This window comes from Octopus sinensis, linkage group LG9 (genome assembly GCF_006345805.1).
Source record: "Octopus sinensis linkage group LG9, ASM634580v1, whole genome shotgun sequence".
Classification (NCBI taxonomy): Eukaryota; Metazoa; Mollusca; class Cephalopoda; order Octopoda; family Octopodidae; genus Octopus; species Octopus sinensis.
Genome location: NC_043005.1, coordinates 3,314,683 through 3,326,016, shown reverse-complemented (window position 1 = coordinate 3,326,016; position 11,334 = coordinate 3,314,683). Strand labels below are relative to the sequence as shown.

Genomic DNA, 11,334 nt, shown 5'->3' with positions numbered 1-11,334 from the left:
CTCAAACACCACAGGCCTGGAAGCGATAGTTCACTGTCAGGTTCCGTTCGGCTACGGAAGCAGTAACCCTCCCACAAAAATAAGTAGCATGGTAATAGCCTGGCTTGTTCAGGTCCATTTCTTATACCTGTGCCTTTCGTTGCAAATTCTACAAGCCGCGCCAGCCAAATCATGTCTTACGTTTCGTTAGTGCCTTTTCAATGGGCAACCATTTAACTGAAATAAAATTTACCACACAACTAAAAATAACATTTTCGTTCTCCTATCGTAAAAAGTGCACACTAGTCGCTACTTTACAGAAAAAAATGAAGCAGGAACCCCTAGCCACTTACACAAACATACAAAAATGAATATGAATAAGTACTGGGCTTACAAAAAGAACAAGTCCCGGGGTCGAGTTGCTCGATTAAAGGCGGTGCTCCAGCATGGCCGCAGTCAAATGACTGAAACAAGTAAAAGAGTATGTATTTATGAATGTACGCTGTGGGGAAAAAAATCCATCAAAACAGAGATGTCCTTTATACGAGGGTTTTAAGTAGAACTTTACGAAAAAATTTAGAGGCCCTGAAAAGGGCCGTTGGTCTAAAGCAGTAGCTTATTTTCAATTTAGGCTCTCTCACCACGGATACGGCGAGCAAGCTGAATGTCCTTGGGCATGATGGTCACTCTCTTGGCGTGGATAGCGCACAAGTTGGTATCCTCGAAAAGACCGACCAAGTAAGCCTCGCTGGCCTCCTGTAAAGCCATTACGGCAGAGCTCTGGAAACGAAGATCGGTCTTGAAGTCCTGAGCGATCTCACGGACGAGACGTTGGAAGGGAAGTTTTCTGATCAGAAGTTCAGTGGATTTCTGGTAACGTCTGATCTCTCGCAGAGCTACGGTACCAGGCCTGTAACGATGGGGTTTTTTCACACCGCCAGTTGCTGGGGCACTCTTCCTGGCAGCCTTAGTGGCAAGTTGTTTACGAGGAGCCTTTCCTCCGGTAGATTTACGTGCTGTCTGCTTTGTACGAGCCATTCTGATACAATCAAACAATAAAGCGCCAACAACTGGCCCGCTTTATATACACTCCATATCTGGGCGCTAAAGTGTTATATACAACAAGCGCCAAAATGTTGACACATATCCTCTCACAACACAAAGAGAAAGCGCCAAACGACAGCTGCTGCTGCTGCTGCCGAACGCTTTGCTGCAATTCGCTGGTTTAATCACGTGATCTCTAAGTCGTAGTGTTCTCTGCTACGTCTGCGTTGTGTGTATATATACTTGCGACCAGCATCACACGTCAGCTTTTTTTGTATTGTGAAATACTTGGGAATATGTCTGGTCGTGGTAAAGGAGGAAAAGGTTTGGGAAAAGGAGGCGCCAAGCGTCACAGGAAGGTGTTGAGAGATAACATCCAGGGCATCACCAAACCGGCCATCCGTCGTCTGGCTCGTCGAGGTGGTGTGAAACGTATCTCTGGTTTGATCTACGAAGAGACCCGTGGTGTGTTGAAGGTGTTCTTGGAGAACGTCATCCGTGATGCTGTCACCTACACCGAGCATGCCAAGAGGAAGACTGTCACCGCTATGGATGTGGTCTATGCTCTCAAGAGACAAGGCAGAACTCTGTACGGATTCGGAGGTTAAACTGTGCAAGTTTTTCCAACTTCGTGGTCGTCACTAGCGACAAATCCCGGCCCTTTTCAGGGCCATTCATATCCTAATGTAAGCCACCTCGCCCTCTTTGATATGCTTAAATAGATTTAGTTTAAATTTCAGCTTCGTTTTCAAGGAATTTTTTATTGTCCCTTTCTATGGGCCCCTCATCTCCTTACGTGCGACGTACCTTCATTAGATCGCAATATCTGGGATTGGTAAAAGGCGGTGATTATGGTAGAGTTATGAGGCACGCCCGTGCGAAATGCTTAGCGGCTACGTTCTGAGTTTAAATTCCCTTGACTTTGCCTTGAAACACGAAACTATTCATCTAGCCCTCCCCCGAATGCTGGCCTTGTGCCAAAATTTGAAATTAATAATTTGATACACTATGTTTGAACTTAGTCAATTTTATCTTGGAGCATTGCGTGAACTGTTTACAATTACTAACAACTCCAGGATCTCCAATATTCCAAATAGCTGGAAAACAACCGGTTCGACTCCGAACTCTGGAGTGTATTTTACCAAATTTTACCTGAAGAATAGCAATTCTTTTTCACTGCCGAGCTTTCAACTCCTCATTTCGTTAAAATCCTTAAAAATATTTTAAAAGCTGGTGGTTGCAGGTGGGAGCTACTTCAGTTTCGCACAAGACAGTATTTATGCTAGAGATAACAGCTACATGCAGGCTCCGAGTGTGCGAACATGGAGAGCATGTACGAGAGCTACTTGCTAATAAAGCATCTGGACTGCTTCTCGACTCGGATCCACGCAAGCAAAATCGTATGAATTGGGGACCCACAGCAGTATATTAAGGGTCCAACCCCTCATGACATTTCTTTGGGGGAATTTCCATAACTTTTTGTCAATGTTTGTGTTGTACACAGAAATTCATAGGCTTTCGGAAATTTTTAAATCCCGTTTTAAAAATACGGAGTTCGAATCTGCAATTATGTTCCCTGTTTAATTTCTAAAAAAACTTTTGGACTCCAAATTAAAAACTTTAAAATTTCTGCGCGGCCGATTTGGGGTTGAAGCAGAAATCATGTAACAGGTCAAAGCTTTTGATATTTTATCGAAAAGATAATTCATTTAATAGAATGCTTTTTCAGTTAGCAAACGTTGGTACTACTTAAGAACAGCGGTCCCGGTGCGCGCAAGCTAGTCATGACTAGTCGATTCTTGGTGTTTTTACTTTGTAAAAAATTTATTTTGTGTTTTATTTACTTTGCTGGGTAGTCGTTGTAGGATCGACTAGCTGGCACGAGTGCGCGCACCGGAACCACTGTTCTTTAAGTAGTACCCAAATGTTTTCTTAGGCACACTCGCTTGGAGCGGTGGGGGTGAACATTTCAGTTACGTCCGAATCAAATGTTTGGGGAAAGAATATTGAAAAACATCAATGTTTGACAAAAGAAAAAAACGTGTAAGGTGTGAGATGTTTAGAAATGGCTAAATCTCTCTTAAATCACAGCTTTTCATCTGGAAATTAAATAAATTGCAGGTTCGGACTGTCTGTATCTTAAACCGATGACTTATATTTTCCAAAAGAGTGGAAATTCTAGAATTTATGGGGTGGGGGTAAAAATTGGCGGACGTCAGAGATAGGAAGCACACATAAGTTGCTATTTCTCCGTTTTGACGGATTTTTCAGTTTCTTGGAAATGATCATTTTAGCAGAAAAAAGAAGAAATTCTCGAAAATTGTTTTTTTAACCCCACCCCCTCCGGACCGATTATGTGGGCACTAACGCACTTTAAAAACTATAGAAACCTTTTCGATATAATTAGAGAACAACTACAAATTTTCAGACGAAAGAGCGAGTGATTTAATAGACAGACATTTGGCTATTGTTTCTAGCACATCCCATGACCGGTTAGGTTGATAAAGGCCAAAAATTTCCCCCCAAAATATTTTTTTTAATAGCATTTGAGTTTCTGCAGATAATGTGGAAATGGGGAGAAAAATATTGAAAGATATCAATACTTGTCAGTGAGACAGAAACGAAGGAGCTGGTCACGGGGCACGCTAGATACAGCAGCCAAATCTCCCTTTAAATCCCACACCTTTTCGTCTGAAAACATTTTTTTACCGAAAGGGCTTCTATAGTTTTTTTAAGTGCGTAGTGCCCACAAAACCGATCCGGAGAAGGGGGGTAAAATCATTTTTCCAATTTATCTTTTTGTGAAAAGTTTATACCGTGGGAAAAAAAATCTGAAATCCCTGTCAAAACCGATAAATTGCAACGTAAGTGTGTTCTCGTCAGAAATCTTAGTTTCATATCAGGACATCCAGTTTGAACGGAAGCAAAAAACTAAATCCCAGTCTCTCCAATATTCTAATTAAACAATGGGAAGGAAAACTTTAATAGCACGAATGTGTACAGAGGGCGAAAAATACTGAAAAACATGAAGGTAGTCGTGGGATGTGCTAGAAACAAAAGCCTTCTCCCATGGTTAAGTGCATTCCAAAATCGGTCCATGGAAAAATCCGTGAAAAAACGGAGAAAATCCAAATTGTTCGCTAAATCGCATGAATTCCAGTGTCGTGAAATAAAATCGAAGGGCATATGGTGTGCTTGGATCAGAATTCCACAATCCCGATATAAAGATTTCATTACTGTGATTTTATTTTACGTAACCTTTTCCGACAAATTCTCCAAAACAAGTGAGAGATCCGCTTACAGACCTTCCCACTCAGGGTCAGTTGCCTAAAAACCATGTACTAAGTTGTGCTGCTGGGCAACTCTTAAGCAAGGTGTAGATATTACAAACCACGAATCTGTAAATCTAGCTTTTAAACATTGAATAAGCTAGAGGAACTCCAGAATACAATAGTAAACGAAGGCGTCCAGAGATAAAAACGGTTAAGAATCTATTTCTTTATTATCCATAAGGACTTACATAGATGGGGACAATACAAGGATTTGGGCACTCGGCTATACCCATAACCTTATCTACGGAATGACGCCTTTTATGTCTTGCTATTAAGAATCGAATCGCAAATAAAATAAACGGTAAGCAGACTAAAGTTAAGATGTAGTGGGCCCTGAAAAGGGCCGTTGGATTAAGCCAAGCACAATCACCGAAAGCGCTTACTTGGAAGCCTTCTGGGTCTTCTTGGGGAGAAGAACAGCCTGGATGTTGGGAAGAACACCACCCTGGGCGATGGTCACTCCAGACAAAAGCTTGTTCAATTCTTCGTCGTTACGGATGGCCAACTGTAAATGACGGGGAATAATTCTGGATTTCTTGTTGTCTCTGGCAGCATTTCCTGCCAATTCCAACACTTCGGCAGCCAAATATTCCATCACAGCAGCCAGGTAGACTGGGGCTCCGGCACCAACACGTTGGGCATAGTTTCCCTTACGCAGAAGACGGTGGATACGTCCGACAGGGAACTGAAGTCCAGCACGGGACGAACGGGTCTTGCTCTTTCCTTCACTTTACCTCCTTTACCACGACCAGACATTTTCAGAGTTTGATACTAATCAGAAACGAAACAGAGAGAACAATGAAATAAAAGGCGCCTTTCGCCTTTAAATACCGCCAAGGGGGCTCCAGCAGTCGGAGATTTGCACTAAGCAGGTGAAAAATGAGCGGGCTTTTGTCACGTGGCACACTTGTCAAATTCTAACCAATGAAAATGAAGGGCGCGGATTTAGAAAAAATGTTCTTCTGCTGAGCCTAGTTGACAACTATAAATAGAGTGGAGGTTCGGATGGTCGTTATGAGACATCATGCCACCAGCACCAGCTACCGCTTCGAAAGGAGCCAAGAAGGCTTCGAAGGCCAAAGCTTCACGTCCCCCCGGAGACAAGAAGCGCAAGAAGAAGAGGAAGGAAAGTTATTCCATCTACATCTACAAAGTAATGAAACAAGTCCACCCCGACACTGGCATCTCCAGCAAAGCTATGTCCATCATGAACAGTTTTGTCAACGATTTGTTCGAAAGAATCGCTTCTGAAGCCAGCCGTTTGGCTCACTACAACAAACGTTCGACCATCAGTAGCCGTGAGGTGCAGACTGCTGTCCGTCTGCTTCTCCCTGGTGAGTTGGCCAAACACGCCGTCTCTGAAGGTACCAAGGCTGTCACCAAATACACCAGCAGCAAGTAAATCATGGTCTCAAAAAAAAAAACCGGTCCTTTTCAGGACCACCTATATTTTCGTGATTGTAAACCTTCGAATTTCAATTGATCTGCGACTTTAGTTATTTACGTGATCGTTCCAATCCTGAACGTAGAAAAGCGATCTTTTTTGATTGCCGAGTTAGTGTAAGGAGAATAAAGGACATTATGGGCAAGCAACGACTAACAACCACTTCCCAATGAATCATACATTTTTCCTATTCGAGTTCTGGGTTCGCCCGATCCCGTCTTTCTGTTAATTTATGCTTTTACAACAAACGGAACCCTTGGCAAGGACATCCGCCCCACCCCAAGCCAGGATCTTTTCCTTTTGAATGGCACTAGTTAACTTTAAAACTTCGTATACTGGTAGAATATGTCAAAATATTTTTTTTCTCTTGGCTTTCTTGGGAAAATTGTAATTATTTTGTTTTTCGAATTTTAACCAATGAATCGCCTCTAAGTGAGCTAAAGTCATTTGCTGCGTCTGAAACAGACAACGTCCTGTCACTAACCCTAACCCTAAATTTTAGCCTTCGTATTTTTTTTTAGAAAAAAAAAAAACCAAAGGCTGAAACTAAAGCAATGGAAAATAATTTTTATACACGCTTTCCGTACGTATAATACATAACGATAGAAATTGTTGACATGTGTCGTTCAAAAGGAAACGATCCCCAAGCCATCCTTAGATTTTTTTTTTCGGCTACGGGGAAATACGAGAAAAAAATCGACATTTCTAAATTACCCCCACCCCCACCCCTATTTCCATTCTTGACTTTTTTCACGATTTTTTTCTTCAAAATATGCGGTAAAATATGGAGATAATAATTCTGATGACAATTTCAAAAACGTTAAGAATTTTTTTTTATAAAGGTGAGGAAAAATACAGACATTTCAAAATATTTCTGTACTTACGGTTGCGGTTTTAGGGTTAAGTATGGGGTGGGGATTTCACAATGCCGATCTTTGATAATCTTCCGGAACCTCCGTATCCGAAAACGGATTTTTGGCAGAAAAAATATAAAAATAAACATTTGAGAGAAATTGGGGGTGGGGGACGGGCGGAAGTCGTTCCTTTCCAAAATTTCAATCTCCCCCCCCCCCCAATTTCATATTTCCCTCCTCCCGATTCTACGGCCTTGGACTTGCAAGCAGGCTTATTCACATGCTAGAAATAACAGCAAACTCTTGAAAGAAGGAATGTTCATTCATATCGTGTGTGCAAACACGTTTTCTTGTAATAATGCCGTTTTTAAAAAATCCATTATTTTCTCGAATTTTAATTTCACTTTGTCATATTACTGAAGGAAATTACCCAGAAAGGTGAGTAGAATTGTCATCGCAGTTTTGTGAAATTTGGCTGTTATTTCTAGCATGTGAATAGCCTGCTTGAAGTCCAAGGCTGTAGAAACAATTGTTCCTATTCAGAATCATAATCTCTTTGTACGTATTTCTCAAAAAAAAAAAGTGGTATTTTGGGGGACGGGGACGGGCAAGAAGTCTTGCCACCGCAGTAATATGACAAAAGTGAAATTAAAAATGTTGAAGCAGTTTTATGGATTTTTGGAAAACAAACGACATTATTGTGTTTGCACACATGAATGAACATTTTCATTTCACTTTGTCACACTATTCTTTTGCTATTTTCACTTTTCTTTTCTCAAGAGTTTGCTGGCTGTTATTTCTAGCATGTGAATAGCCTGCTTGCAGTCCAAGGCTGTAGAATCGGGAGGAGGGGATCGAGGTGACGCAGAAATTGCACTTTTCTTTTCAGAGTCCAATCTCCGCACCTTTGTATTTCGCAAAAATAAATTTCCAGAATAAGTGAAAAAATATTAAATTGGGTGGAAATTCAAGTTTTTAGACCAAAAATTCCCCAGCCACCCCGCTGTCTAAAAGTGAAACTGAACGGTTGTTATGTCTATTTTACATGAATTACTCTGAAAGAAAACCTTTGCAGAAAGGTGAGTAGATTGATTTACATACTTCCTACAATGTCATCGCAGTTTTGGCTGTTATTTCCAGCATGTGAATAGCCTGCTTGAAGGCTTGAGGGTATATATTTTCTTTCGGTTTGTACGGCAGTTAACATAATTTCGGTTAATATAGGGCGTTACGATTATCAGAAAATCAAAAAAAAAATGTGTGTAATAGGTGTAAATCAACTTCCTATGAACGAATATGAAAAAAAAAATTCGCGCACGCGAAAGGGGGGTGGGGGAGAGGCCTCGGAAAATTCACATCGGGAAGTTCCGAAAGCGTCTGAGGGGCTAACCCGGGCACCAAAACAAAAAAAAAATAGTGTAATATGTGTAAAACAACTTGCTCTAAACGAATATGAAAAAAAAAATGCGCTCTCGAGAAAGAGGGGTGGGGGACACACTTACATACAAACAGTCACGCATGCATAATACAGAACGGAACACATAAATGAAGGATGCATTACTTAGTATATATTACATCTAGAGAATTTTGATTAATAAGTCAAATATGCAAATTATAAAGATAATTAATTGCTTTACTAAACAGTGTTGTAAAGGTGAAAAAATAAATTTGGGAAAAAAATACACGCCAAAACTAATTAATAAAGGATAATTAGGGAAGGATTGACACAAAATAATAATTTTTTCTGTCTCTTTTTTTCTGATAAATGCATCTTAATAAGTGAGAAGAATTGCATATATCTGAACTATTTCAAAGAAAAGCATAAATTTAATGTTTAAAATAGCTTTAACCAAGGAATGAGATCCAACATTTCTTCACTTTTTCCAGAATTTCTTCTCTTTATTTTTTTTTTGCGAAATACGGAGTTTATGATTCATGTGTGAGTGTGTGTTCTTGATACTCGTTTAGAACAAGTAGTTTTACACCAATTACACTATTTTTTCTTAGTTTAAAGGCCGTGGACTGAAGATGTGAAATTTCCGAAGCCTCTCCCCCACCCCCCTTTCGCGAGCGCGCATTTTTTTCATGATAGTCGTTTAGAGCAAGTTGTTTTACACCTATTACGCTGTTTTTGTTTTTGTTTTTGTGCCCGGTTCAGACGCTTTCGGAAATTCCCGATATAAATATTCCGAGGCCTCTCCCCCACGCCCTATATTAACCTTTTTCTCTTGGCTTTCAGAAAATTCTATAGTTTGTAAGATATTTGTTTTTTTCTTCAATTTCAACCAATCAATGACCGTATATTGAGGTGAAAACATTCTGTGCCGTATGAATTTGTCCCTCGTTAAAGAAACAGATTGGGTTTATTTACATTTCTGAAGAAAAGAAAGATACCCTTCCCCCACCCCTAACCCTAAAATAGATCGATCGATACATGGGTGACAATTTCAGAATTATATCTTCGTTGCGAGCCGAACAGATAGACCCCCCAGGACATTCTATCGGTCTCTTTTGCCGAATGTTAAAGTTACGGGGACGTAAACACCACCATAGGTTGTCAAGCGATGTTGGGGGACAAATACAAAACATACGACGGGCTTCTTTCAGTTTCAGTCAACCAAATCCACTTACGGCGGCTCGAGGCTATATAGTAGAAGACTGAACCCGAAACTAAAGCATATCTGATTTTTTATTACCCACTAGGGGCTACATAGAGGGGACGCTACAAACATTGGGGACATAGAACATCACAATTACATAGATATGGGCAAAATGAAATATGAAAATGATATATGAAAGTGGTGTCAACGGCCCCATTCGCTAGCATCACTTACCTGTCCTTTGATCCCACACAAATGTTCCTTGTTCCGTTCCTATACAAAATCCTTCCATCTCCATCCTTTTTTCAAACGTCTCTTCCAAATCCCACATGATTTTTTCAACAATTTTCACTTCCCAATCCTCCCTTTCACATACCATAAACTCGTCCATTTCCAATTACTGCATACCTGATCTTTCCCCTGTCACACCATTGATACTCATCCATTTTCTTTTCCCGTCATACATACAATGTTCGGCCTGGGTTCATTTTTTGTGTCTTTTCTTTTCTTGTTGGAGGGGAGCGGGTGGATTGAAAGAAACTAAAGCATATCGAAGAGGGCAAGGTGGCCCTGAAAGAGCCGGGAAGGAAATTAATGTCCAACACATTTTCACAATTCTTTCTGTTCATGTGGTTGTATGTATATTTCTGAAGTTGCCGAGCCACATTTCAAATCATACTTGGCTGAAACAAGAAATTTAATGCATAAATAAACGATCGGAGACGAGAGCATAAAACATACCACTATTTCGAAGGTTAGTAGGACTTTACGAAAAAATTTAGAGGCCCTGAAAAGGGCCGTTGGTCTAAAGCAGTAGCTTATTTTCAATTTAGGCTCTCTCACCACGGATACGGCGAGCAAGCTGAATGTCCTTGGGCATGATGGTCACTCTCTTGGCGTGGATAGCGCACAAGTTGGTATCCTCGAAAAGACCGACCAAGTAAGCCTCGCTGGCCTCCTGTAAAGCCATTACGGCAGAGCTCTGGAAACGAAGATCGGTCTTGAAGTCCTGAGCGATCTCACGGACGAGACGTTGGAAGGGAAGTTTTCTGATCAGAAGTTCAGTGGATTTCTGGTAACGTCTGATCTCTCGCAGAGCTACGGTACCAGGCCTGTAACGATGGGGTTTTTTCACACCGCCAGTTGCTGGGGCACTCTTCCTGGCAGCCTTAGTGGCAAGTTGTTTACGAGGAGCCTTTCCTCCGGTAGATTTACGTGCTGTCTGCTTTGTACGAGCCATTCTGATACAATCAAACAATAAAGCGCCAACAACTGGCCCGCTTTATATACACTCCATATCTGGGCGCTAAAGTGTTATATACAACAAGCGCCAAAATGTTGACACATATCCTCTCACAACACAAAGAGAAAGCGCCAAACGACAGCTGCTGCTGCTGCTGCCGAACGCTTTGCTGCAATTCGCTGGTTTAATCACGTGATCTCTAAGTCGTAGTGTTCTCTGCTACGTCTGCGTTGTGTGTATATATACTTGCGACCAGCATCACACGTCATCCCTTTTTGTATTGTGAAATACTTGAGAATATGTCTGGTCGTGGTAAAGGAGGAAAAGGTTTGGGAAAAGGAGGCGCCAAGCGTCACAGGAAGGTGTTGAGAGATAACATCCAGGGCATCACCAAACCGGCCATCCGTCGTCTGGCTCGTCGAGGTGGTGTGAAACGTATCTCTGGTTTGATCTACGAAGAGACCCGTGGTGTGTTGAAGGTGTTCTTGGAGAACGTCATCCGTGATGCTGTCACCTACACCGAGCATGCCAAGAGGAAGACTGTCACCGCTATGGATGTGGTCTATGCTCTCAAGAGACAAGGCAGAACTCTGTACGGATTCGGAGGTTAAACTGTGCAAGTTTTTCCAACTTCGTGGTCGTCACTAGCGACAAATCCCGGCCCTTTTCAGGGCCACTCATATCCTAATGTAAGCCACCTCGCCCTCTTTGATATGCTTAAACTAAAATTTGCATTTCAGCTTCGTTTTTGAGTTAAGGAATTCTTTATTGTCCCTTTCAACGAGCCTCTCGTTTCGCGCGTCATATCTCCCTCTATTGGGTCGTAACATTTCTTAAC

The 11,334-nt window shown here is 41.4% G+C and overlaps 5 protein-coding genes and 1 pseudogene across 5 annotated transcripts; 3 read left to right on the top strand and 3 right to left on the bottom strand.

The window, feature by feature from the left end:
• Nucleotides 1-554: 554 nt before the first annotated feature.
• Nucleotides 555-1,144, bottom strand: LOC115215901 (histone H3). The gene has a single exon (XM_029785253.2). It carries the CDS (start codon nucleotides 1,015-1,017, stop codon nucleotides 607-609), a length of 411 nt encoding a protein of 136 aa, XP_029641113.1. The 5' UTR covers nucleotides 1,018-1,144; the 3' UTR covers nucleotides 555-606.
• A 130-nt stretch (nucleotides 1,145-1,274) lies between these two features.
• On the top strand, nucleotides 1,275-1,796 carry LOC115215912 (histone H4). The gene has a single exon (XM_029785261.2). The coding sequence runs from the start codon at nucleotides 1,320-1,322 to the stop codon at nucleotides 1,629-1,631; it is 312 nt and encodes a 103-aa protein (XP_029641121.1). The 5' UTR covers nucleotides 1,275-1,319; the 3' UTR covers nucleotides 1,632-1,796.
• A 2,919-nt stretch (nucleotides 1,797-4,715) lies between these two features.
• LOC115215907 lies at nucleotides 4,716-5,111 on the bottom strand (annotated as a pseudogene).
• A 247-nt stretch (nucleotides 5,112-5,358) lies between these two features.
• On the top strand, nucleotides 5,359-5,792 carry LOC115215903 (histone H2B, gonadal-like). The gene has a single exon (XM_029785255.2). The coding sequence runs from the start codon at nucleotides 5,380-5,382 to the stop codon at nucleotides 5,755-5,757; it is 378 nt and encodes a 125-aa protein (XP_029641115.1). The 5' UTR covers nucleotides 5,359-5,379; the 3' UTR covers nucleotides 5,758-5,792.
• A 4,238-nt stretch (nucleotides 5,793-10,030) lies between these two features.
• On the bottom strand, nucleotides 10,031-10,620 carry LOC118764757 (histone H3). Its single transcript, XM_036505726.1, has one exon. The coding sequence runs from the start codon at nucleotides 10,491-10,493 to the stop codon at nucleotides 10,083-10,085; it is 411 nt and encodes a 136-aa protein (XP_036361619.1). The 5' UTR covers nucleotides 10,494-10,620; the 3' UTR covers nucleotides 10,031-10,082.
• Nucleotides 10,621-10,741: 121 nt separating this feature from the next.
• On the top strand, nucleotides 10,742-11,334 carry LOC115215910 (histone H4). The gene has a single exon (XM_029785260.2). It carries the CDS (start codon nucleotides 10,796-10,798, stop codon nucleotides 11,105-11,107), a length of 312 nt encoding a protein of 103 aa, XP_029641120.1. The 5' UTR covers nucleotides 10,742-10,795; the 3' UTR covers nucleotides 11,108-11,334.

Excerpts from the sequence above, each read along its gene's own strand:
- LOC115215901 (XM_029785253.2), bottom strand. The coding sequence starts at position 1,017 with ATGGCTCGTACAAAGCAGACAGCACGTAAATCTACCGGAGGAAAGGCT.
- LOC115215912 (XM_029785261.2), top strand. The coding sequence starts at position 1,320 with ATGTCTGGTCGTGGTAAAGGAGGAAAAGGTTTGGGAAAAGGAGGCGCC.
- LOC115215903 (XM_029785255.2), top strand. The coding sequence starts at position 5,380 with ATGCCACCAGCACCAGCTACCGCTTCGAAAGGAGCCAAGAAGGCTTCG.
- LOC118764757 (XM_036505726.1), bottom strand. The coding sequence starts at position 10,493 with ATGGCTCGTACAAAGCAGACAGCACGTAAATCTACCGGAGGAAAGGCT.
- LOC115215910 (XM_029785260.2), top strand. The coding sequence starts at position 10,796 with ATGTCTGGTCGTGGTAAAGGAGGAAAAGGTTTGGGAAAAGGAGGCGCC.